The 19,963-nt window shown below is 40.3% G+C and overlaps 5 protein-coding genes and 18 non-coding genes across 24 annotated transcripts; 7 read left to right on the top strand and 16 right to left on the bottom strand.

The window, feature by feature from the left end:
- The first annotated feature begins 1,891 nt into the window (after window positions 1–1,891).
- Window positions 1,892–3,743, top strand: LOC116922540. The gene is made up of 4 exons (XM_032928906.2): window positions 1,892–2,259; window positions 2,321–2,576; window positions 2,647–2,758; window positions 2,842–3,743. The coding sequence occupies exons 2-4, from the start codon at window positions 2,356–2,358 to the stop codon at window positions 3,064–3,066; spliced, it is 558 nt and encodes a 185-aa protein (XP_032784797.2). The 5' UTR covers window positions 1,892–2,259; window positions 2,321–2,355; the 3' UTR covers window positions 3,067–3,743.
- A 129-nt stretch (window positions 3,744–3,872) lies between these two features.
- LOC116922541 lies at window positions 3,873–4,752 on the top strand. The gene is made up of 3 exons (XM_032928907.2): window positions 3,873–4,021; window positions 4,093–4,332; window positions 4,401–4,752. Exons 2-3 carry the CDS (start codon window positions 4,097–4,099, stop codon window positions 4,615–4,617), a joined length of 453 nt encoding a protein of 150 aa, XP_032784798.2. The 5' UTR covers window positions 3,873–4,021; window positions 4,093–4,096; the 3' UTR covers window positions 4,618–4,752.
- Window positions 4,753–5,364: 612 nt separating this feature from the next.
- Window positions 5,365–5,451, bottom strand: Trnat-cgu. Its single transcript is given in 2 exon segments — window positions 5,365–5,400; window positions 5,416–5,451. It is a non-coding gene; the product is annotated as a tRNA-Thr (tRNA).
- Window positions 5,452–5,674: 223 nt separating this feature from the next.
- On the bottom strand, window positions 5,675–5,759 carry Trnat-cgu. The gene is given in 2 exon segments: window positions 5,675–5,710; window positions 5,724–5,759. It is a non-coding gene; the product is annotated as a tRNA-Thr (tRNA).
- A 232-nt stretch (window positions 5,760–5,991) lies between these two features.
- Trnat-cgu lies at window positions 5,992–6,076 on the bottom strand. The gene is given in 2 exon segments: window positions 5,992–6,027; window positions 6,041–6,076. It is a non-coding gene; the product is annotated as a tRNA-Thr (tRNA).
- A 192-nt stretch (window positions 6,077–6,268) lies between these two features.
- Window positions 6,269–6,353, bottom strand: Trnat-cgu. Its single transcript is given in 2 exon segments — window positions 6,269–6,304; window positions 6,318–6,353. It is a non-coding gene; the product is annotated as a tRNA-Thr (tRNA).
- A 151-nt stretch (window positions 6,354–6,504) lies between these two features.
- Trnat-cgu lies at window positions 6,505–6,590 on the bottom strand. The gene is given in 2 exon segments: window positions 6,505–6,540; window positions 6,555–6,590. It is a non-coding gene; the product is annotated as a tRNA-Thr (tRNA).
- Window positions 6,591–6,745: 155 nt separating this feature from the next.
- Window positions 6,746–6,830, bottom strand: Trnat-cgu. The gene is given in 2 exon segments: window positions 6,746–6,781; window positions 6,795–6,830. It is a non-coding gene; the product is annotated as a tRNA-Thr (tRNA).
- Window positions 6,831–7,082: 252 nt separating this feature from the next.
- On the bottom strand, window positions 7,083–7,164 carry Trnat-cgu. The gene is given in 2 exon segments: window positions 7,083–7,118; window positions 7,129–7,164. It is a non-coding gene; the product is annotated as a tRNA-Thr (tRNA).
- Window positions 7,165–7,324: 160 nt separating this feature from the next.
- Window positions 7,325–7,409, bottom strand: Trnat-cgu. The gene is given in 2 exon segments: window positions 7,325–7,360; window positions 7,374–7,409. It is a non-coding gene; the product is annotated as a tRNA-Thr (tRNA).
- A 221-nt stretch (window positions 7,410–7,630) lies between these two features.
- On the bottom strand, window positions 7,631–7,715 carry Trnat-cgu. Its single transcript is given in 2 exon segments — window positions 7,631–7,666; window positions 7,680–7,715. It is a non-coding gene; the product is annotated as a tRNA-Thr (tRNA).
- Window positions 7,716–8,022: 307 nt separating this feature from the next.
- On the top strand, window positions 8,023–9,622 carry LOC116922535. 2 transcript variants are annotated; one of them, XM_032928901.2, is made up of 4 exons: window positions 8,023–8,166; window positions 8,234–9,134; window positions 9,212–9,340; window positions 9,424–9,622. In XM_032928901.2, the coding sequence occupies exons 1-4, from the start codon at window positions 8,164–8,166 to the stop codon at window positions 9,564–9,566; spliced, it is 1,176 nt and encodes a 391-aa protein (XP_032784792.2). In that variant the 5' UTR covers window positions 8,023–8,163; the 3' UTR covers window positions 9,567–9,622. The 2 variants fall into 2 exon arrangements, with proteins under 2 accessions (XP_032784792.2, XP_045030125.1); XM_045174190.1 differs by having other exon boundaries at window positions 9,412–9,622.
- Window positions 9,623–9,812: 190 nt separating this feature from the next.
- On the bottom strand, window positions 9,813–9,898 carry Trnat-ugu. The gene is given in 2 exon segments: window positions 9,813–9,848; window positions 9,863–9,898. It is a non-coding gene; the product is annotated as a tRNA-Thr (tRNA).
- A 537-nt stretch (window positions 9,899–10,435) lies between these two features.
- Trnat-cgu lies at window positions 10,436–10,520 on the top strand. The gene is given in 2 exon segments: window positions 10,436–10,471; window positions 10,485–10,520. It is a non-coding gene; the product is annotated as a tRNA-Thr (tRNA).
- A 199-nt stretch (window positions 10,521–10,719) lies between these two features.
- On the top strand, window positions 10,720–10,804 carry Trnat-cgu. The gene is given in 2 exon segments: window positions 10,720–10,755; window positions 10,769–10,804. It is a non-coding gene; the product is annotated as a tRNA-Thr (tRNA).
- A 391-nt stretch (window positions 10,805–11,195) lies between these two features.
- Window positions 11,196–11,280, bottom strand: Trnat-cgu. Its single transcript is given in 2 exon segments — window positions 11,196–11,231; window positions 11,245–11,280. It is a non-coding gene; the product is annotated as a tRNA-Thr (tRNA).
- Window positions 11,281–11,454: 174 nt separating this feature from the next.
- On the bottom strand, window positions 11,455–11,541 carry Trnat-ugu. The gene is given in 2 exon segments: window positions 11,455–11,490; window positions 11,506–11,541. It is a non-coding gene; the product is annotated as a tRNA-Thr (tRNA).
- Window positions 11,542–12,464: 923 nt separating this feature from the next.
- Window positions 12,465–15,453, top strand: LOC116923988 (putative ferric-chelate reductase 1 homolog). The gene is made up of 15 exons (XM_045174189.1): window positions 12,465–12,726; window positions 12,805–12,874; window positions 12,938–13,047; window positions 13,129–13,220; window positions 13,290–13,410; window positions 13,492–13,692; window positions 13,755–13,856; window positions 13,921–14,071; window positions 14,139–14,228; window positions 14,288–14,424; window positions 14,509–14,644; window positions 14,713–14,829; window positions 14,899–15,011; window positions 15,087–15,152; window positions 15,241–15,453. The coding sequence occupies exons 1-15, from the start codon at window positions 12,547–12,549 to the stop codon at window positions 15,331–15,333; spliced, it is 1,779 nt and encodes a 592-aa protein (XP_045030124.1). The 5' UTR covers window positions 12,465–12,546; the 3' UTR covers window positions 15,334–15,453.
- A 19-nt stretch (window positions 15,454–15,472) lies between these two features.
- On the bottom strand, window positions 15,473–15,556 carry Trnat-cgu. Its single transcript is given in 2 exon segments — window positions 15,473–15,508; window positions 15,521–15,556. It is a non-coding gene; the product is annotated as a tRNA-Thr (tRNA).
- Window positions 15,557–15,764: 208 nt separating this feature from the next.
- On the bottom strand, window positions 15,765–15,849 carry Trnat-cgu. Its single transcript is given in 2 exon segments — window positions 15,765–15,800; window positions 15,814–15,849. It is a non-coding gene; the product is annotated as a tRNA-Thr (tRNA).
- A 157-nt stretch (window positions 15,850–16,006) lies between these two features.
- Window positions 16,007–16,091, bottom strand: Trnat-cgu. Its single transcript is given in 2 exon segments — window positions 16,007–16,042; window positions 16,056–16,091. It is a non-coding gene; the product is annotated as a tRNA-Thr (tRNA).
- A 204-nt stretch (window positions 16,092–16,295) lies between these two features.
- On the top strand, window positions 16,296–19,856 carry LOC116935419 (putative ferric-chelate reductase 1 homolog). The gene is made up of 16 exons (XM_045174188.1): window positions 16,296–16,489; window positions 16,598–17,157; window positions 17,220–17,292; window positions 17,366–17,472; window positions 17,545–17,636; window positions 17,698–17,818; window positions 17,874–18,074; window positions 18,150–18,251; window positions 18,325–18,475; window positions 18,534–18,623; window positions 18,689–18,825; window positions 18,914–19,049; window positions 19,123–19,239; window positions 19,311–19,423; window positions 19,491–19,556; window positions 19,635–19,856. Exons 2-16 carry the CDS (start codon window positions 16,990–16,992, stop codon window positions 19,725–19,727), a joined length of 1,767 nt encoding a protein of 588 aa, XP_045030123.1. The 5' UTR covers window positions 16,296–16,489; window positions 16,598–16,989; the 3' UTR covers window positions 19,728–19,856.
- Trnat-cgu lies at window positions 19,847–19,931 on the bottom strand. Its single transcript is given in 2 exon segments — window positions 19,847–19,882; window positions 19,896–19,931. It is a non-coding gene; the product is annotated as a tRNA-Thr (tRNA).
- Window positions 19,932–19,963: the final 32 nt, after the last annotated feature.

Raw genomic sequence — 19,963 nt, 5'->3', positions numbered from 1 at the left:
CCTTTCCCCCTCCATTTGCATTGTTACCTGTGGGCACCGTAACATCTAGCTTTACCCTACCTCGTATAGATTTGACCTTCGAAAAACTAACGGGAAAAATGGTACAATAGGTTCGTTGTCCTAAAAAACAAGAGGAAAATTCAGCTGATGGTGTTAGTGACCTAAAGTCGTAAAAACCCAAATTACTTAAAACAAATACCCATTGCAATCAAATTAAAATCGTAGCGTTTTCAATTCTTTGTAAGTGACGTATTTGAAAGGCAATTTATTTTATTTTTTTCAACTCTCTCGTGTTATGATTTATGGAAATGTGTTGCATTATATACACAGGCCAGTTCTATCGTTAAATGGAATATTTACCCATCATTTGATCGGCTACCGTGATGTCCATTAATGAAAACTAACCACTGGGCAACGTGCCATTGCGGTTTACGTTTCACGCTCGATCTACATTTCTTTGTCGTCCCCTATTGAATCGAGGCATTTGAATAGTCGCTAGCCACTTCCAGGAAGTAAAGAGCGCGTACATATACCGCGGACCGGAAATTGAATAAATTAAATGGCTTCGACTGGTCGTTACTGAATTTCCCACTCGATATTTGTACAACTATAGTCACGAAAGAAAAGAAAACAACATCAGGTAGTCAAAATAGGTCATCTGTCAATCAGAAAAAATTGGATAAGAATAAATGCCCGTACACAAAATCCGGCACCAATGTAAAAAAATTGAAATTGCAGTTTTCAGCTGGATAGTTAACTGAATGGACCCAGCATGCGTAATTGCCTATAATTCAATGTCGCAACATCATATCTGTTACTCGACTTTACCTATACAGGTAGGCATCATAACGGCTAATAAAGACCACCAATCTTCATTGATTCTATATTCTATAGCTTCCCTGAAAACGAGGAAAAAGAAGAAAGAAAAATAACAGGATCCTATATGAATGATTTGCAGCTACTAAAATTACGAGACAGATGCGAAAGACAATCACGTGATATCGTATAAGCTAATCATTGAGGCCATCGGGCTCACTCGATGCTTTTCGAGCCGCTTCCTCTATTTCATTTTTCTCTCACTTTTTTTAAAATTAGCTTTACCCAATTTTAAAAGAATCTGATTTTTCTCTTTAAAAAAAAACTAGGAGATTTTCTTCTACCTGTTGGATGACCGTGAACTGACCTGGAAACCTGACTGGAAATTCCGCGCCTACATCTTCACAAATAGCTCAGCAGCCGCAGCTCATATGCATATTTGTGCTCGATCCAAACTCCTTGTTCCAATAGCAGGACCACACAGCCATCGTGTCACTGCATTGCTGCTCAATGCAGTCCATTGTAGAAATGAATTGATCGAGGCAACAGGTAAAAACCGTCGAGTTAAACACGTCGGAAAGGAAATCAACCGATTGATGTGCGTTGGCTTCCTGCGCACAGCGACCGGAATCCGCGCGTGAATAAACGGACAATAAAAAGCAAGTGAATTAACTAATATTTGTACAAGACGTACCAGCGACAGTTGCCCAGGTGCACGGTATGTGGCACGAGCATACGCCTTTAGGCGATACATAACGGTTGTTCTTCTTTCTTTCCCTTCGTTTTCTTAACTTCTTCTTTCTTCAACACTGAAAATAAAGAAGAAAAAAACCAAAAAAAACATGTCGACTGACCCTCCTAAGACGCTTGCGCTTATAGGCAACAACAAAAAAAAATAAATAGGAAAGAAAAAGGGCTGAGGAAATGCAGGTAATCAAGATCCGCGGTCCGCTCGATGGTTCGGCCTGTAAGTCGGCCGCCGCATCCGTGGGTTTTGCCCATCTGTGGTTGTCTGGTGGCGGCACATTTTTTTTTTTGGAAAAAAAAAAACTCTTTCTTTCAGACTGTTCAGCTCTCCTTCCCCGAGTTCTGTTCGCTTTAAAAAAAAAAAACAGGGTTTTGTGTGTGTGTGTGTGTGTTTGAAAAGGGATTCCCTCCTCTCTTATATTGCACGAGGTTCAGCGTACACGGGCAGCTCAGTGTTGCAGATCAGAGCCGACGGTGCGGTTCGTCCGTCTCTTCGGTCCTCTGCCTGTCCACAAATTTGTTGTTCACGTGCGTGAACTGTCACGAGATACTCCTCGTGTTTGAATAGCGATTGTGAGTTGTGCGAGCTTCCTGATCTCTTGTCAAAACTTGAATTTTCAAAACACCTGTCGCTGCTATACTATACAGGAAAGAACAACCACTACCGCATTGAAGTATAGCCAGACAACTAGTCAAGTATAGCTACCGTTTCTTGTCACACTCTTTCCTATTTTTTGAAATTCTGTTTTGCGTTTAGTTTGATAGATCAAGTGGGCACATTTCTGAGACGAAATGAATCCCGGTGTTTTCTTCACCTTGCTGTTTGTGCTGAGTGCATCGTTGCTGATTGACTGCAGGCACGTCACGTTGGCAAAGCCTTCCACTAATCTCGTGAACGATAACAAGCAGCAAACTGGCCGGCAGACGGCCGAGGATCGTTATGATCACGAGGCAACACAAGAAGGTCTCGACAGCTCGGAGCTCTTCGACGGCCTGACATTGGCTTCTTACGGGTATGTTGAGCGAACTCAGTGCAAACTGATTTCAGATATAGTTGAACCTTGACCTGTTTGAATAATCTAGGGATCGAAGTTACGCACCTGCGCCGAAATTGGAAAATCGCCAACGCCAACGGGTTTTCAATGATTTTGGACCGTACATGGGAAAGTTTATCTACAGATTGATCGTTCGGCGTGTAAGAGACCCTTTGATTTATTTGCATAACGAGACGCGTCCATTAGCTGAAAAATGGCAAATAATTGCTTTGAAATCACGCAGGCATTAATTAAGCCGATGGTGACAGGAATGAAAAAACTCATTCCCGGCAGCATGTACCAGTACTACAATAACATAATGCTGAGCAATCGAGTTTTCCAGATGATGGAGCCACTTTCACCTGCCATCTCTTCCTACACGTACGGCAAATTTGAGCAAGGCGTCTTCTGGAGCCTCAAACGGGCTGGAACGTTTGTCATGGACAATTTTATCGAATTCGAAAGATAATCAAAACAATGGCAATTAAACAACAACAAAGAGGGGAGGATATATTTTTTGTTTTGTTTTTTCTTGTTGTTAAAAAAATTTGGAATTCCCGTCTATGGTTTGCGTGTGCGTTTTCATTGTTCAAACACTTGTCATTTTATAACTTTGTTTGCCTAAATGATAGAGCCGTTTCCGTCACGGAACACGACCGTATAGGCTCAAAATCGACCAGAGATTTGACCAATATTTTTCTTTAAAGAAAATCTACTGAAAAGCCATATGTAGTCCTCAAGATTTGTTGTTAGTCGAAGTCAGTTGTCCTTTTTCTTTTGTAACGGGTCTGTGTAATCGGCGACATGTTTCTATGACTACGTGCTCAATCCTGGTGCCCCCCAGCTTCAATTTGAATTGTGCGCGCAAAGTGTCAACAGTGATGGCTAAACTATATTTTTAGAAATTGTGTTAGTTTAGTACGAGATAATTTCAAGTGACTTTTCCTAGAAATTGCGATGATGACGAGCTTTTTGTCGGATTTTTTGTTAAATTATTTGTAATGCGGATGACGGAATCTGGATGGTTCAATTCCTATTAGTTTTTTTTCTTACAGAGATTGCATTTCAAAATGGCGCCCGATTTTAGATTGTCTGTGTTTTGTTTTTGTTTTTTTTTGTTCGTCAATACACGAATCCGTAAAAGAGTTTCATTTCATCATGTTTCATCCCTTCGTGGTTTGAGCCAATTCCGATCGAATCGAATGACACGAGAAAAGGCCTGGGGGTTACATCTTACGTAAGTCTCTAAACGCAGACAAAACAAAAATAAAGGGGGAGTTTTTCACACCCATCCTTAAGTCATTAGCAAGAGAGGCTGGGTGATCAATTAGATTATTTAAGGGCCCATTCTATCAGCTATTGACTCAGTGTGCTCTCAACTTCGAGTATCAGTTCGTAATCTCTGCAAATTCACTTGCTAAACGGTAACGATTTACTTTTAATTATTTGACACCTTTTAAATGCGAAGTGAAAGTCAATTATTTTATCTAATTAGAAAAATGTCGGCAACTCGAATGATGGTAGTATTCGCGCTTGTTATTGGCGTCGCCATGGCAGCAGACGTTGAAAAGAAGACGAGCAATTCATCCACCGTCCAACATGTTGGTTCATTGCTGACCGCCAAAGCCCGTCTATCTTCTGCCAACGTCACGGCCAATGTAACTGAATCGAAGAATTCTACCGAGAAGATCGTTCAGAAGCGGAGTATTGGTATTGATAGAAGCGAAGGCATTAGGTAAATTACGACTTGTATCATTTCTATGTAATGTCATTGATACGTATTAACCTGGACTTGAAACGTAGCGCTTTGACATCGACCTGGTGGAGAATCCCGGCTGCTATCTGGGAATTCATCAACCAGGTGTTCCTCGATCCTCTTGTATCTGCATTGCGACGATTGCTGTCTATTTTCGGGCTGGACACTGAGCAGGTGATGGACATCCCGTTGTCATCGATGATGCAGTCAGTCACACCGATGAACATGTTCAATCAATTTATGCCTCAAGTGAATGCCCCGTGATTTCGTCCATCTCATTTTAGCTTTAAATGTTAGATTGATGATTTTTTTATTCAGTGCAATCGCTATTAATTATTCAATATGTTTATCTGTGTGTGTGTGTGTGAAGGAAATATACGACGCATTTTTAAAAAGAAATTGTCTTCAACGCACTTTAGTGGTGACATCATCAGTCGGCAAGTGCGTCTTACTTACAGGCATTTTAGAAACCTCTTGCCTTTTTTTTGCCAGCCTTGAGAGATGCCGCCAGACGTTTGCGGTTTCATTTCCAATAATTTGCTAAAGTAACGACAACAGTAAATCGTGTCCTACCTCCTGGCGCGGGGGCATTTTTAGCACAGCAGGACGGAGTTCATTTGTTTTTGCTGCTGTCACATCTAGGAACGATATTCTTTGTGGTTTTTCAGTTAGAGCTCTGTACGTCTAAATTGCAGCATGTGCTTGTTTTTTCCAAAATAAACATGTTCAAGTGTTGGTCTCTGGATTGTGCGAAGAGTTAGCATTTAATAATGAACGGAAGGCTTGTCTGAAGCTCAATCAAAAATTGTGTGTCGAGGCAAGCTGGGCGTGAAAGTTGTACAGTGAATCATCCGGATTTTTCCAGTGCGTCGTGAAACAACTGCCGGATCGCCACAAGTAAGTCTCCGTATTTCCATCCTTATGCTTGATTTATAAAGAGGCCCAAGAGTATATTCAAATAGCGAAGTAGTTGGTTTCTTAATTCATGTATTCGAAGTTTGTTTTAATTAATGCCTCCTGAGAGGATTGAACTCTCGACCTTTGGTTGTCTTATTTCGTCTATACGAGACCAACGCTCTACCACTGAGCTAAGAAGGCTACATCTTTGATTTAACTCTATTTTAATTGATCCGTGAGAGTTAGAAATAGTTTTCATTGATCGATAATGAATTGACTGGCCCTGTCTTTCAAGAGAAAATGTCACCGTCTTTGGATGTTTGACTCCATTGAGTCATTTGCGCCCTTTTTGACAGTCGTTACAGAATTGCAATGGTTCTAATCCTTTCATTTAATAAAATGAACACAATTAAACGTTAGACTCTGCCTCCTGAGAGGATTGAACTCTCGGCCTTTGGTTGTCTTCGCTTTGCTACGAGACCAACGCTCTACCACTGAGCTAAGAAGGCTGATTTTGTGACTTGACCCTATTTTGATTGATCAGTGGGAGTTAGAATAAGTTTTCATTTATCGGCAATTAATTGACTGGCCCTGATTCGTCTTGTCTTTCAAGAGATAATTTCAAAGTTTTAATATGTTTGATCCCATTGAGTTACTTGCTCCCTTTGACAGTCATATCAGATTTGCGTTTAAACGACGTTTCATTCGCATTAAAATGAAATGGAATCCAATTTTAGAATGTGCCTCCTGAGAGGATTGAACTCTCGGCCTTTGGTTATCTTGGATTTGTTACGAGACCAACGCTCTACCACTGAGCTAAGAAGGCACTGAAATAGAAAGTTGTTTGACAAAACTTGAAATTTTCCTTGCGCCGTTAGAAAGGGATTCTCCTTCAATCCGTCACACAGCCGGAGCAATCCTTCCTTGCCCTTGTTTTCATTTTGAACTACGTATGCTCAATTTTCTTCATGATCATAGACCAAAAATATGAGCGCCAATGTTGTACACGTATTTGAAGTGCCTCCTGATAGGATTGAACTCCCGACCTTTGGTTGTCTTGAGCTTTGTACGAGACCAACGCTCTACCACTGAGCTAAAGAGGCACATTTGTAAATGCCATAAGGTTTAGAACGAACGGCATAACGCTGATCGTTACTTTATAGGGTTCCATTCTGGTACACAACTGAGATAATACTTGAAAAGAAATGATTTTTTTTGCTTGTAAATTGTTAAATTTCGTGAATCTTACGCTACTGCCTCCTGAGAGGATTGAACTCTCGGCCTTTGGTTATCTTGAGTCTTCGTACGAGACCAACGCTCTACCACTGAGCTAAAGAGGCACATTTATGAATACCATAAGCTTTAGCTAAAACGGCAAAACGCTATGATCGTTATACTTTCGAGGGTTCCATTCTGGTACACAACTGAGATGATACTTGAAAAGAAATAAATTTGTTAACTTGAAAAATGTTAAATATTGTGATTCTGACGCAATTGCCTCCTGAGAGGATTGAACTCTCGGCCTTTGGTTAATTTTAATCGAATACGAGACCAACGCTCTACCACTGAGCTAAGAAGGCTACGTTTATTATTAAACCCTATTTCTTATGATTGCGTGATAGTTAGGAATAATTTTCATTTATCAAAACTACATTGACTCGTACCGCTTCACCCTGTCTTTCAAGAGACAGCAGCGCATCTTCGTGATTTTTGACTGATTACAACATTACTGTCTGCGTTCGTGTCGTTACGCAATGCGCAAAAGAACTGGAGACAAACGAACCCAAACGTATTATTTGCTGCAAAATTGAACATCCTTTAACATTTAACTGTGCCTTCTGAGAGGATTGAACTCTCGGCCTTTGGTTAACTAGGAGTTACGAGACCAACGCTCTACCACTGAGCTAAGAAGGCGATGTTATTGTATTAATCCAATTTTGTTCGATCTATGGGAGTTAGAAACAGCTAATTTTGGCAGAGTTATTTGACTGGTTTCCAGCACTCTGTGTTTCATGAGTATGTCTGTGTTACGTAAATTGCACCAAATTTGTGCGCGTATGTAAAATTTGCAATTTGCCTCCTGAGAGGATTGAACTCTCGGCCTTTGGTTATCTTTAATTGAATACGAGACCAACGCTCTACCACTGAGCTAAGAAGGCGATATCTCTGATCTTTCTCTTTACGTGTTTAAAGGTAGTTTGGAACAGTTACCATTAATAATCCTCAGGTTTATTTAGTATGTTTACTCCACATACAGTAATGGTTTCGTTGCTGTCAATTATCCAGTCTCTAGCCAAGTAAAAAAAAGACTTGCACACACATGAATTTAAGAAAATACTTTCGTCTAAAACCGCCAAAAATATTTGGAGTTATAACACAGTGCCTCCTGAGAGGATTGAACTCTCGGCCTTTGGTTGACTTTAGTTGAATACGAGACCAACGCTCTACCACTGAGCTAAGAAGGCGTTGTTTTAAGAGCTGCAGTGGTTTTTATTTTTCGAAACATTAATTATCTTCGATGGGATTTTTCTGTTGTTATTGTTTTGAGTTTGGCCCGGCACTGCCTCATCCTTCGGTTGCGTGATTACCAAAACAATCCGGAATCATGGATCAATCAAATCAACACCTTACTATGTACAAAAATCAGTAGGGAATTTGATTTAAAAACAAAATATATTGTGGGTCTCCACACGATAACAGTCGTGAGTCACGATAAATGACATTGTTTTAGTACATAACTGATAGGGGAAAAAAAATCGTTCCTGATTCGTCAGCCATTGATTAGTCATCCCATTCAATAGAAAAAGGATAACTATATCGCATTTTTCAACGTTGTTACGTATAAAAAAGGTCAGTCGCACGCAAAACAACAGACGCAATAGAATCGCACGCGGGACCAAGCCAATTTTGACAATGGTAACAGTAACAGCTATTCATCACGGTGAACGAATTCTTTTTTATTATTCTATATTGTGATGTATAGATGTTGCTCATTCTTCTTCTATTGCCTACTTTCGACGTGCTAGCGGCCACTGTCCCTGATGTCTGTGAGGATTACACGCCTTGTTCTTGTCAAGAATACGAGCCGTATGGCTTGATCGTTCGTTGCGGTGATCCGTTCGACCACAAGTCATCCATCACTAGCCTCGATGTCCATGACGTTTTCAATCGCACCAAGGCTCGTCACGTATTTTGGTTAGATTTATTCTCCTTGTCACCAGGGGTCGACTCCGGTGATGTCATCCAACTTCCAGCCGATGTCTTGAGTGAAAAGAGCGTCGATCGTTTAGGAATCAGTTGTTCGACATTGGCTGGCCCTTTGGTTTTGGAAATTCATCCGGATGCATTCCGTTCTTCCGCCCACCAGATGGGGCACTTTGAAATAGCCGGATGTGATTTTAGCCGATTAGATTTCCAATTTCTGGCAGATACGACGTCTTTGATTAGTTTGAGTCTCGGTCCTGGTCTCAACTTTCGAGGATTCCCTCGGCTGCCTTTTCTCGCCCGCGTCACATCATTAAGGATCTATAATTACCTGGATTTTCGGTACTGGAACCAAATTGCTGGTCGATTCCCTTTCTTGGAATCTCTGTTTTTGGATGGAACTCAACTAGGAGATCGTTTGATCAACAAACTCGTGAGCTCCATCGCCTCATCGCCAACCGGAAGACATTCACTTACCCAGCTGAGTTTGTGGGAGAACAGGCTCAGTCGTGTTCCAGAACACCTTTCGTCACTTAAAAAACTAAGCTACGTCAATCTTTTTGGCAATGCCATACAATTTCTTGCTAAAGGGTCGTTTGCTTTTAATAGCGAAATTAAAGTGACGTTTCTCATCTTAACGAGAAATGCGTTGGAACGAATTGAGCCAGGTGCATTTCAAGGTACGCAGCTCGTATGATTTTTAAATCATTTTTTTAAAACTCGGGTCGATTGTAATGTGATCGTTGTTCTCTTTCAGGTGATTTTTCTGAAGCTATCATTTACCTCGATTATAACCATTTGACTCGGTTTGATTCTGCCGTTTTCCAAAAAGTGCTGGAACAAATGCAATCTTTGTCGTCGGTTGCTGGCATCTACGTTCGAAATAGTAAAATTGATGACGTTGATCATTTTGTTGGTGATTCAGAGCCGTGCAAAACGCCATTTTTTTTTAATTGGGTGTTGCAATAGATCCATTTGAATGTGGGGACTGCCATCTCGCGTGGCTGATTCGCGACAAGCCACACCTGCTGAAACGCGTGTTTGGTGGAAGGTGCTCCAATGGGACGCAATTCGAGGATCTGAAACCCGAGGGCTATCACGATTGCCGTTAAATTAGTCGACATTTTAATTCATTTTAAAACAATAAAACACCTATGGTATCAAGTTAGCCACGGTATAACTTTATTTAGTTTAGTGGAAATCTCTCTGTTATGCTAATAACTTATAGCATGAATTTTGCGTTGAAAGAATTTTTCGCCATTGTTTCCGGTAATTTAAATAATGTTGGCTATCGATGGTAATATTGGGCCATATAATTTTAAATCACCATTATTTTTGCCCACAGATTAAAATATATTTGCCTCCAGAGAGGATCGAACTCTCGGCCTTTGGTTGGCTATCGGAAAGGTACAAGACCAACGCTCTACCACTGAGCTATGAAGGCTTAAAATAAAGTCTGAATTACAGAGATTTGACAACTATTGCGTTCGGGATTCTGTTGCTATACTTACGTGAAAAGACACGGCCGAGAGTTTGTTCGTTGTCGTCTGAATTCTATTGCGCATCGCGTAATGACACGAACGCGGACAGAAATGGCGATATCAATCGAACATCGCAAAGACGTTGTCTCCTGAAACAGAGCGAAGCGCTGCGGGTTAGTTTAGTTGTAAAAGATGAGAGCTATTCCTAACCACCATGGAATATACGAAAACACGGTTTAATCATGCACAGTGTCGCCTTCTTAGCTCGTTGTTATGGTCTTGTAAGAAACAACAGCAAACCAAAGGCCGAGAATTCTCACCTCTCAGGAGTCAATAGCGCGACATTTATATGTAAAGTTAAACTGTGTTTAACACTTTCTAGCTTTTTCAGCAAAGATTTTATCTGTTGCGGGCAAAACTGAAAGAATTCTTTTGTTATTTAGTAATACTATAGACAGCGCTTGATCCGTTTAATACAATGCTTATAGGCTCATCTGTATGCATCTTTAGCTCAGTCGTAGAGCGTTGGTCTCGTATTAAGTTCTAGTTAACCAAAGGCCGGGAGTTCAATCCTCTCAGGAGGCATTTTTATTGTTTAATATAGCTCCCCTCGTATGGACGACTACCGTTTCAATTAGGCTCATGAAAAGATTTGATTAAACGGCCATCAAAAATGAAAAGCCAGTGTTCCGGCTCTCAGCAAGATGAGCACTTTATGAAACTCCATATTGTTCTTTCAAGTGGCGTTAAGAATCTTTAAAAACAATTAAATTACAAATATAACGCCTTCTTAGCTCAGTGGTAGAGCGTTGGTCTCGTACGTGTCGCCAGTTAACCAAAGGCCGAGAGTTCAATCCTCTCAGAAGGCATGAAGTAGAAATTTGAATATGTATTACTTAAAGAGCAGTAAGAAACTTGGAGTTATTTTTGTGTATTTTCAATTCCGGAACGACAGGGAGGTGAACACTAACAGTATACAGACTGAATGGGGCTAAAAAAAACTTGATGACGTAACTTTGTCTACCAAAACAGGGAGCGAGTCAGTGCAAGATAATTAATCACAATAATTGGGACTGTTATTCATTCAATCGGGCAATGCTACAATATATAGATTAAAGTTCAGGTTTACATTGAGCGTTATGCCAGCTGGTAAAACCTTGCGCTTGCTACCAATGACAGTTACGTTTGTCATCGGCCCATCTCGGCTTACAGTAAAGACATAATTCAACCATTTAAGTAAATAAAATAAAATGCAACGATTGCCTTCAGAGAGGATTGAACTCTCGGCCTTTGGTTGACTATTGAATTTTACGAGACCAACGCTCTACCACTGAGCTATGAAGGCTTATGATTCTTGAAATGACAATGAAATGCGTTGAATGGGTTTCAAGTTAATGTATTCTCAATTAGAATTAAATAAATAAAACTAGAGTTACCGTGTTGTATCGTTTTTTACCTCTCGATTAATTGAACTTCGGTGTTAGCTGGCAATAATCGCTATGAGTTCAAAAAAAAATTATGCCTCCTGAGAGGATTGAACTCTCGGCCTTTGGTTGCCTCAGCTTGTTGCTACAAGACCAACGCTCTGCCACTGAGCTAAGAAGGCTGACATTGCCGTGTCTACATTCTTTGGAAATGCGGCGAGACAGCCAGGTGAAACTAGTTTCAAATAGTTTGACGCAATGAACTTAGCATTTAGTCCATTGAAAAGTAAAGTATAAAGGCCACAGTGTCAGTAAAGATACATTGATTTGTCAAACAACGCACAAACCAAAGAAAACTGATATCTGTTTTGAGCCAGATGGCCGTTGCTTGGAAAACCAACACTACGCCGCACAATCTAAAACAAAATAACGATGAATCACAATGTGAGTAGTAATAGTCAACCTATTTTCGTAATCTTTTTCTCTCATTTTTGCTTTTGTTTATTTTTTGATTTTTTTTTCTGCCTCACTCATCAATCAATCATTCAGTCACGTATACGCGCAGGACTACTGCTGTCTAAACACACCTTCGAACCAATCACGACAACCACTTAAACGACGCATTCAACCGCTGATTATAGTCTAAAGTTCCATTTGGCAATGACATTGAAATTTATCCTATTTCTAATGGCAACAAATAGTAAATTTCAATAAGGGCTGTGGGAAGAAATGTTTATACCTTTTCTCGTACAACATTTCAAAGGGAAGGGAACGAAAACGACCAGCTGTTTCTTTCCCTTCCTTTTTCAGCTTTCACACGTGTCTCACGTCGCCATCCCCCCTTGGTTTTATACACGACGAATAAAAAATAAATGGTCACTGACAAAAATTTTTGTATTCAGTTAGTCAGGAACTTTGCAGTCATGCATTGCGTCATTGATAATCTATATTAGCTCCGGCTTTGCGCAGCAGGGGCACGTGTCGCGTCATGTTTGCTGGAGCAATATCGCCTGGTATTCGGTTGCTGTTTCATAGATAACACTAATCGTAGGTGAGTTTGGATGGCGTGCCAGATAATTTAAAGCCTGAAAATACACAATATCAACACCATTGCCTGCCAGTGCGAAACACGGGCGCTCGTTGAAGTTTACAAACAAATACAGACACTGTCTAGCTCTTTTTTTGAAATGCCTTCATTTTTAATGTCGCTTTTTTGTTGCCTCTTTATGGCATTAACGTTTAGCCGAATCGATGTGGCAGCATATCCTACAGGTGCCCCGACTGCGGCCTGTGAATCCATGACCCCTGAGCATTACGGAACCCTTCCGTCTAACAATCCATGCCCATTTGAAGTCATTCTCAATCAGGTAAAAACGTTTGTCCTTTTAAAATGACCAAATGATTTTGGATCTATCCTTTTTCTTTTTATACGTTTGATCACACAGAATCAAACATTCTCTAATGGCAGCGTGAAGGTAACGCTTCAGCCATCCCTGCCGTCAGTATCGTTCAAAGGTAAGTGCCTTTCATTTGTTTTTTAATTAGAGATGGTTTTTCTCACTAGTATTTTCTTTGCAGGATTTTTGGTGATGGGCTTTGACAAAGTAACGGATCGCGTTATTGGAACATTTCAAATACCACCATCATACAATCTGAGCAAAACAATTGATTGCAACAATGAGTATGAGGTACAATAATGAGTGAGAAACAGCACGTAAGAGTGATAACAAAAGGATGTAATTAGTAGCCTACTTTTGTTTCATTGTCAGAATGCAGCTACTCACAAGTCTAAAGACCCAAAGCAGAGTGTCACGCTCGATTGGATTCCACCCGAAGGTTACGACGGTGAAGTCATATTCAAGTGAGTAGTTTATTTTGAACGTTATAAACAAAGCTGAGTCTATCAAATGTTTAATCGGCACTTTTGTAGGACTACGTTCGTCGAGGAGTTTATCAACTATTGGGTTAAGCAACTATCTGGAATAGTCAAGGTTGTAGCGTCAGAGAGTGCGACGCCGGAGAGCACAACAACTGACGTCACACCCACTCAGGTATATAGATGTTTTCTATACATTTTAATTAATTATAGTTTAAAAATCTATAAAATTTATTTTTTGTGATGCTCTGCATAGCTCCCCCTTCCGGATGTTTACGAAGGATGTGGGGTATCCAAGGGATGTATTGCCACACCTGATGATTGTGTGGACTCGAAAACTTGTTCCATGATGGCAACATACAAAAAACTGGACAACGATCATCTTCAATTGGAAATTTACGGTGAAATCAAAGGGGACGAATACGTGGCTGTTGGATTTTCCACCGATTCGGAAATGGTGTGTACCTACCTGTATTTATTTCGACTAAAGCATTTCTAAATCGTTGATGTTCTCTTCAGGGATCTGATAGTGTAGTTGAATGTGTCCAATACCGGGACACTCTCAAAGCCTATCAATCCTACAACACCCCGCAGCGGAACAACCAAAGGCTTCCGTCAAATGTAAGTATATATTTAGTATAGAGTATAATTGATTTCAAAGCTACAAATTTTCATTCTTAAACAGTTGCAAGGATTCGTTGAACTCAGTTTCCCTACGTACGTTGACGGTTACATTTACTGCAGCGTGAAGCATCCTATCGTATTTGATAATAACGTGGGCTTTGATTTGAATAAACCTTATTATTTACTGATGGCAACCGGAAGCACTGGAAAAGGTACATTTACGTTATAAATCAGTTGTTTTTTTCGTAAAAATTAGTCGTCGAATTTCCTGAAATTTAGACAATATCCAAGAACATTCGGAAGAAGAAAAAAGTGGAATGTCTATAGATTTAACCAAAGATTACGGCGTCTCGTATTTTAAGGAATCAAGTAATTGAAAATCATTTTATCTGCGAGTTCCGTTCGGATTCTTATTCTCTTTCTGACAGGAGTGTTGAAGCAGTTGCACGGCTCTTTCATGGTTATCGCTTGGCTGATGGCTGCTTCCACAGGTGTTATGATGCCACGTTACATGAAAAAGACTTGGGTCGGAAAACAATTCATGAAAAAGGACCTTTGGTTTGTGGTAAGATTATACGCTAGCTGTCATATCGTTGATGCTGTTACAATACCATTTTCCCTGATGTACATGAATGCATCCCAATTCTAGTACCATCGGGCATTGATGGTGCTCGCCTGGACTCTGACGGTGATAGGATTCATCATCATCTTCATCGATGTAGACGGTTGGGTATCGGAATCCATCTCCGAGAATCCGCATCCTCTAATAGGCTGCATCACCACTGGTTGCCCCAATATCTTGCTAATCTCTTATTCTTTGAATTTATAACGATTATTATGAATCTGAAAATAGTTTTGGCGTTCATCCAGCCTTTCATGGCGTGGATGAGACCTTTGCCCAACGCGCCGAATCGATACATTTTCAACTGGGCTCACATGTTAGTTGGATATTCGGCCCACATTTTAGCAAGTAAACTCTACAACTTACTAATAAGGGAATGTCAATGGGCTTATTAAGTTAATCTACCTTTTATTTTAGTCACTTGTATCTTTCTGGCGGTTGAAATGGATGAAGCCGAGTTACCTTATGAAACTTATTGGATCTTAACGGCCCACGTTTGCTGCTACGTTGGCGTCCACGTTTTGCTTACCGTATGCTGCTTAAATACTAATTGATCATTCGATAGTTTAGCTAATTATTTTTTGAACGTCTGTGTCAATTTTCAGTTCCTGGCACGAAGGAACGTAGATGGGCATGGAGAAATGAAGGACGACAATCCGGGGTTGAAACAGGTATTTAAAATTTAAGTAGTTTTCAAATAATTTAGAAAAATCGTAGTCATCAAATTAATGTTGAGCTATCTGCAACTCGATTGGGTAGGCTTCGTTACAAAGGCAAGTTATCCTCGTCTGTTACATCTGCATCGTCGTCGGGCTGGGATCGGCTGTCATTGCCTTCATTGCTGGGGCATAACGAAGTTTCTACATGATTTTCAAACAACTGAAGAACAAAACCAATAAAACTGTTTTTTATAAAGAACCACTTTGGCTGTGAAGTTCGAGTGAGCAAGACATTACAGTATCTTATACTTAAGCAAAATTATCAGACATTGTGCCTCCTGAGAGGATTGAACTCTCGGCCTTTGGTTTACTTTCGTTTATACGAGACCAACGCTCTACCACTGAGCTAAGAAGGCGTTAATTAAATTGTTCTTCCGACAAACGTTAAAGTTTTCCTTGCGCTAAGCCAAGAACAAAATTGACGGGACGAAAAAAAGTTTCAACCCGTCAGATAGCCGGAGTAATCCTCCCTGGCCTTGGTTTTTAACTTGCACTACCGTAAGTTAAACTCTTATCTAATCATAGGTGAAAATTAATACTGGTTAGATCAATGTACACTATAATTGCCTCCTGGGAGGATTGAACTCCCGGCCTTTGGTTATCTTGAGCTTCGTACGAGACCAACGCTCTACCACTGAGCTAAAGAGGCGCATTTATGTGGACCATAAGCTTTATATCAATCGGCATAAACGCTGCCAGATGGTTAACTCCGGGTGTTACAGCCTGGAACGGAGCGGAGATCATCTTTCAAAATAACAAGTTTATGGGTCGATTTAATTTATAATTTAGCGTAGTTGATGTTCTATTGCCTCCTGAGAGGATTGAACTCTCGACCTTTGGTTGACTTTATTTGAGTACGAGACCAACGCTCTACCACTGAACTAAGAAGGCTTAATAATCTCGTATCTACACCTTTATCGGTTGGTACCGTTAATATTTTTGGGCGTATTAGTTCATCTACGGTAATTTACAACTAGATCAGTTGCGATAAATATTCCTTGACTTTTTCGTTACTCTTTCTTTAAGTTTGCACATTTCACTTTGAATACCAGGTACGCCCTATCGCTATAAGGCCATAGTTAATGAGACAGAGGCAGAGTAAGAATAAGAAACAAAAAGCTTTTCTTCCCGTTTTTGTTTCAGAAATCTCCCCTCCCCCAGAATGATCTCTGAAAACAAAATTTGGTTTTTGCCACGTCTGCCCTGCTTGTTTCATTCATTTGTCTAACTGCTACAGTTTTATTCCTCCTTTTCGTTTAAAACAGTTCCAAACAGCATTTCGTCTTGAGGTAAATATTTAGCTAAATTCAGGAACGTTTCAATTATCAAATCAGTGATCCATTGACGCCACACTTCAGAATCAATCCAGTGATAACATGCAAATATTATAATCGCAGATGACACTAAAGTCTAATGGACGTTCGACTTTGAAGAGATAAATCCGAGGATGAGTTATCATGTGTTGCTTAACCCGACGTAAAACAGGTATGGAATTCAAACAATGATCTAATTTTTGACTGGTCTCCATGACGCTGTTTGCAACGCGATATGACTGTGAACTTGGCTCGTGCGTTATGTTACAAAAATTGATCGCAGTGATAACACTAATCGAACATGGGTTCACGAGGGATGGCAGTGTATGGTCCGTGAGCGATCCTGGGTCGTGAGTGACGTGAACACCAAAAGAACGATGGAGACACAAGTTGATTGTCAGTTTCGTTCAGTCGACCTGTCACTTTCTTGATGAATGTTGATGATAGAAACATTTCGCTAAGGGTCGTCTTCCACAATGTTTGTAATTTATAGCATTTTAGTTGTAATTACATATTCATGTGTGTCGATTGAGGTGATGGGTAGCTCTTCCGGAGCACCGGCCACCGCCTGTGATTCTATGACACCTGGACATGGATATTCTCCAATGACTGTTCCATGCCCTTTTGAAACTCTTCTCAGCCAGGTATTTAAATTTCTGATGCCAGCAGTGTAGTCCACGTAAAAAGTATATGCTGTCATTTTCAGACTGAAATGTCTTCTAGCGACGTACTGACGGTAACGATCCAGCAGTCAGTTTCGTCCACTCAATCATTCAAAGGTGAATACATAATTTATAGCTTTACATTGACATTATTTTATATGATTTTTGTATTTAATCGTATTTAATATAGGCTTTCTGATCATGGCATTTGATCAGACGGAGGGTGTTGTTGGAACATTCAAAATGGCTTCGTCAGACGAGTCGAGTAAAACTCTTGATTGCGGAGGGGTATACGAAGTAAATTTGTTAAAATTTTGATGTATAATCGTTGAACAGCATGAAATTCATCATTTTAAAAAAATTCAACAGAATGCTGCCACTCACAGAACTAGCAGTCTAAAGCAAAGTGTCACGTTCGAATGGATTCCACCAGAAAGTTTTGACGGTCAAGTCTTTTTCAGGTAACCATTTAAAACATTCGCTAGTTTCTTGTCTCATTTATGTTTTCTTTTGGGATTCTAGAACTACTTTCGTCGAATCGTTTTCTCAATACTGGGTCAAAGAGCTTTCTGAGCAGACTGTCAACGTTATTCGATCAGAAATCACTACACCCACGACAACTGAATCATCTCCGACCACCAAGGTATAGAATCTGTTAAATGTTTTAACCCAACACATCAGTCTCGTTTTGCCTATAGCTTCCCCTGCCAGATGTTTATGATGGATGTGGGGTATCCAAGGGATGTATAGCAACACCTGATGGATGTGTGGAATCGAAAAGCTGCTCCATGATGACGACCTACAGGAAAATGAATAACGACCATCTTCAACTAGAAATCTACGGTCAAATGAAAGGGGACGAATATGTAGCTGTTGGATTTTCCACAGATTCGAAAATGGTGTGTACATTCTCTCAAAATTTACCTCCGTTAGTTATTGCTGATTGAGAGAATTTATTGGAAATCGATTTTCAGGGATCTGACAGTGTGGCCGAATGCGTACAATATCGTAACGTATTGGCAACCTATCAATCTTACAATACTAAGAACCGGAATAATGAGAGGCTTCCTACCAACGTAATCATTTCACGTCCTCGTGCATTTATTTGTTTGAATCACGACCTACTAATTGCGTTCTCATCAACATCAGGTGGAAGGTTTCATCTTGGATGTTTCCACATTTAGCGAAGGTTACATTTACTGCAGCCTGCAGCATCCACTAGTTTACCAAAATCACAACGAGAATTTTGATCTGAACAAACCTCATTACATTTTAATGGCGACTGGAAGTACCGGAAAAGGTATGCAGCCTCGCCGTGGAAAGTAGTAGAAGATTTAATCGTTTCCATCTTTATTTAGATAACATCCAGCAACACTCAAAAGAGGAAAAGAGTCGATCGTCAGTTGATTTAACGAATGGGTTCAGCGTTTCATATTTTAACGAATCGAGTAATTTGATTTCTTCAGTGCGCCATTTCGGCTTTTCCACCTCCGCTTGATCTCGTTTTACACAGGAATATTAAAACAACTGCATGGCTCTTTTATGGTCGTCGCTTGGCTCGTGGCGGCGTCCGTTGGTGTTTTGATGCCACGTTACATGAAAAAGACTTGGGTTGGAAAACAGTTCATGAAAAAGGATCTTTGGTTTGTGGTAAGTTTATTACGTCACCGGCGTCATTTCGCTTCCCCTATTATTCAACTAAAATTTTTAATTGCTTGTTTCTTTTAATAAACTTCAGTTCCACCGAGGACTCATGGTGATCGCCTGGACTTTGACTGTAGCCGGTTTCATCATCATCTTCATCGACGTAGGTGGCTGGGTATCGGAATCCGTCTCCGAGAATCCTCACCCGCTGATCGGATGCATAACTACAGGTAACTGCCCGTATTTTTACGGGTTTAAAGCTATTGCAATTCAATTAGTTATACACTTGCATTTTCGTTATAGTTTTGGCGTTCATTCAGCCTTTTATGGCATTGATGAGACCTTTGCCCAATGCGCCCAATCGATACATTTTCAACTGGGCTCATATGCTCGTCGGATATTCGGCCCACACTTTAGCAAGTATTGAGTTCTATCTGTTCCATCAGAAACAACTTTTTAAATATATCATTTAAATGTGTCTCCGCGTGCAGTTACTTGCATTTTTCTCGCTGTCGAAATGGAAGAAGCGCAATTACCCTATGAGACATACTGGGTCTTAACAGCCCATGTTTGCTGTTACGTTGGCGCCCAGCTTCTGTTGACTGTAAGTCACGTTATTCATAGACACATGTATCTCATTTAAAATCATGATTTTCCGGAATAATTGACAGTTTCTTGCGCGAAGAAAGTCCAAAACATCCCAAACACTGCAGCACAATTATTCGGAAGACGAACGGGTAAGTTTCAGTTCGTATTCAAATGTACTAATCCTAGTTTACTGCACAAAACTAAAACTGTTGTTTGGCTTGTAAAAGGGCACATTTGGAAGGAAACTCATTCTGGCCTGGTACAGTTGCATTGTTGTTGCGATTAGCTTCACTGTTATTGTGTATATCGCTGGACCCTGATATTTAAACGAGTAAAAGCAATTTCTCACGTCAATTGCATTGTTCTAAACATGGATTTTCAGTCGTTGAAAGTGCACTAAACGTCATACTGAAATGGAATTTATGTACATACAGTTTACTGCCTTCTGAGAGGATTGAACTCTCGGCCTTTGGTTATCTTCGTTTACTTACGAGACCAACGCTCTACCACTGAGCTAAGAAGGCTTATGAGTCTTAAAATTGTCGTCAATATTGTT

This window comes from Daphnia magna, linkage group LG5, assembly GCF_020631705.1.
Source record: "Daphnia magna isolate NIES linkage group LG5, ASM2063170v1.1, whole genome shotgun sequence".
Classification (NCBI taxonomy): domain Eukaryota; kingdom Metazoa; phylum Arthropoda; class Branchiopoda; order Diplostraca; family Daphniidae; genus Daphnia; species Daphnia magna.
Note: the sequence above shows the minus strand (reverse complement) of the source record. Positions and strands in the feature narration are given on the sequence as shown.

Excerpts from the sequence above, each read along its gene's own strand:
- LOC116922540 (XM_032928906.2), top strand. The coding sequence starts at position 2,356 with ATGAATCCCGGTGTTTTCTTCACCTTGCTGTTTGTGCTGAGTGCATCG. Across the intron at positions 2,577-2,646 it reads CTGACATTGGCTTCTTACGG|GGATCGAAGTTACGCACCTG; the intron begins GTATGTTGAGCG and ends TGAATAATCTAG. Across the intron at positions 2,759-2,841 it reads ACAGATTGATCGTTCGGCGT|GCATTAATTAAGCCGATGGT; the intron begins GTAAGAGACCCT and ends GAAATCACGCAG.
- LOC116922541 (XM_032928907.2), top strand. The coding sequence starts at position 4,097 with ATGTCGGCAACTCGAATGATGGTAGTATTCGCGCTTGTTATTGGCGTC. Across the intron at positions 4,333-4,400 it reads GATAGAAGCGAAGGCATTAG|CGCTTTGACATCGACCTGGT; the intron begins GTAAATTACGAC and ends CTTGAAACGTAG.
- LOC116922535 (XM_045174190.1), top strand. Across the intron at positions 9,135-9,211 it reads TGAGCCAGGTGCATTTCAAG|GTGATTTTTCTGAAGCTATC; the intron begins GTACGCAGCTCG and ends GTTCTCTTTCAG. Across the intron at positions 9,341-9,411 it reads TGGCATCTACGTTCGAAATA|GTGTTGCAATAGATCCATTT; the intron begins GTAAAATTGATG and ends TTTTTTAATTGG.
- LOC116923988 (XM_045174189.1), top strand. The coding sequence starts at position 12,547 with ATGCCTTCATTTTTAATGTCGCTTTTTTGTTGCCTCTTTATGGCATTA. Across the intron at positions 12,875-12,937 it reads GCCGTCAGTATCGTTCAAAG|GATTTTTGGTGATGGGCTTT; the intron begins GTAAGTGCCTTT and ends TTTTCTTTGCAG. Across the intron at positions 14,229-14,287 it reads CTCGTATTTTAAGGAATCAA|GAGTGTTGAAGCAGTTGCAC; the intron begins GTAATTGAAAAT and ends TCTTTCTGACAG.
- LOC116935419 (XM_045174188.1), top strand. The coding sequence starts at position 16,990 with ATGTTTGTAATTTATAGCATTTTAGTTGTAATTACATATTCATGTGTG. Across the intron at positions 18,075-18,149 it reads TTTCCACAGATTCGAAAATG|GGATCTGACAGTGTGGCCGA; the intron begins GTGTGTACATTC and ends ATCGATTTTCAG. Across the intron at positions 18,826-18,913 it reads AAAAGGATCTTTGGTTTGTG|TTCCACCGAGGACTCATGGT; the intron begins GTAAGTTTATTA and ends AATAAACTTCAG.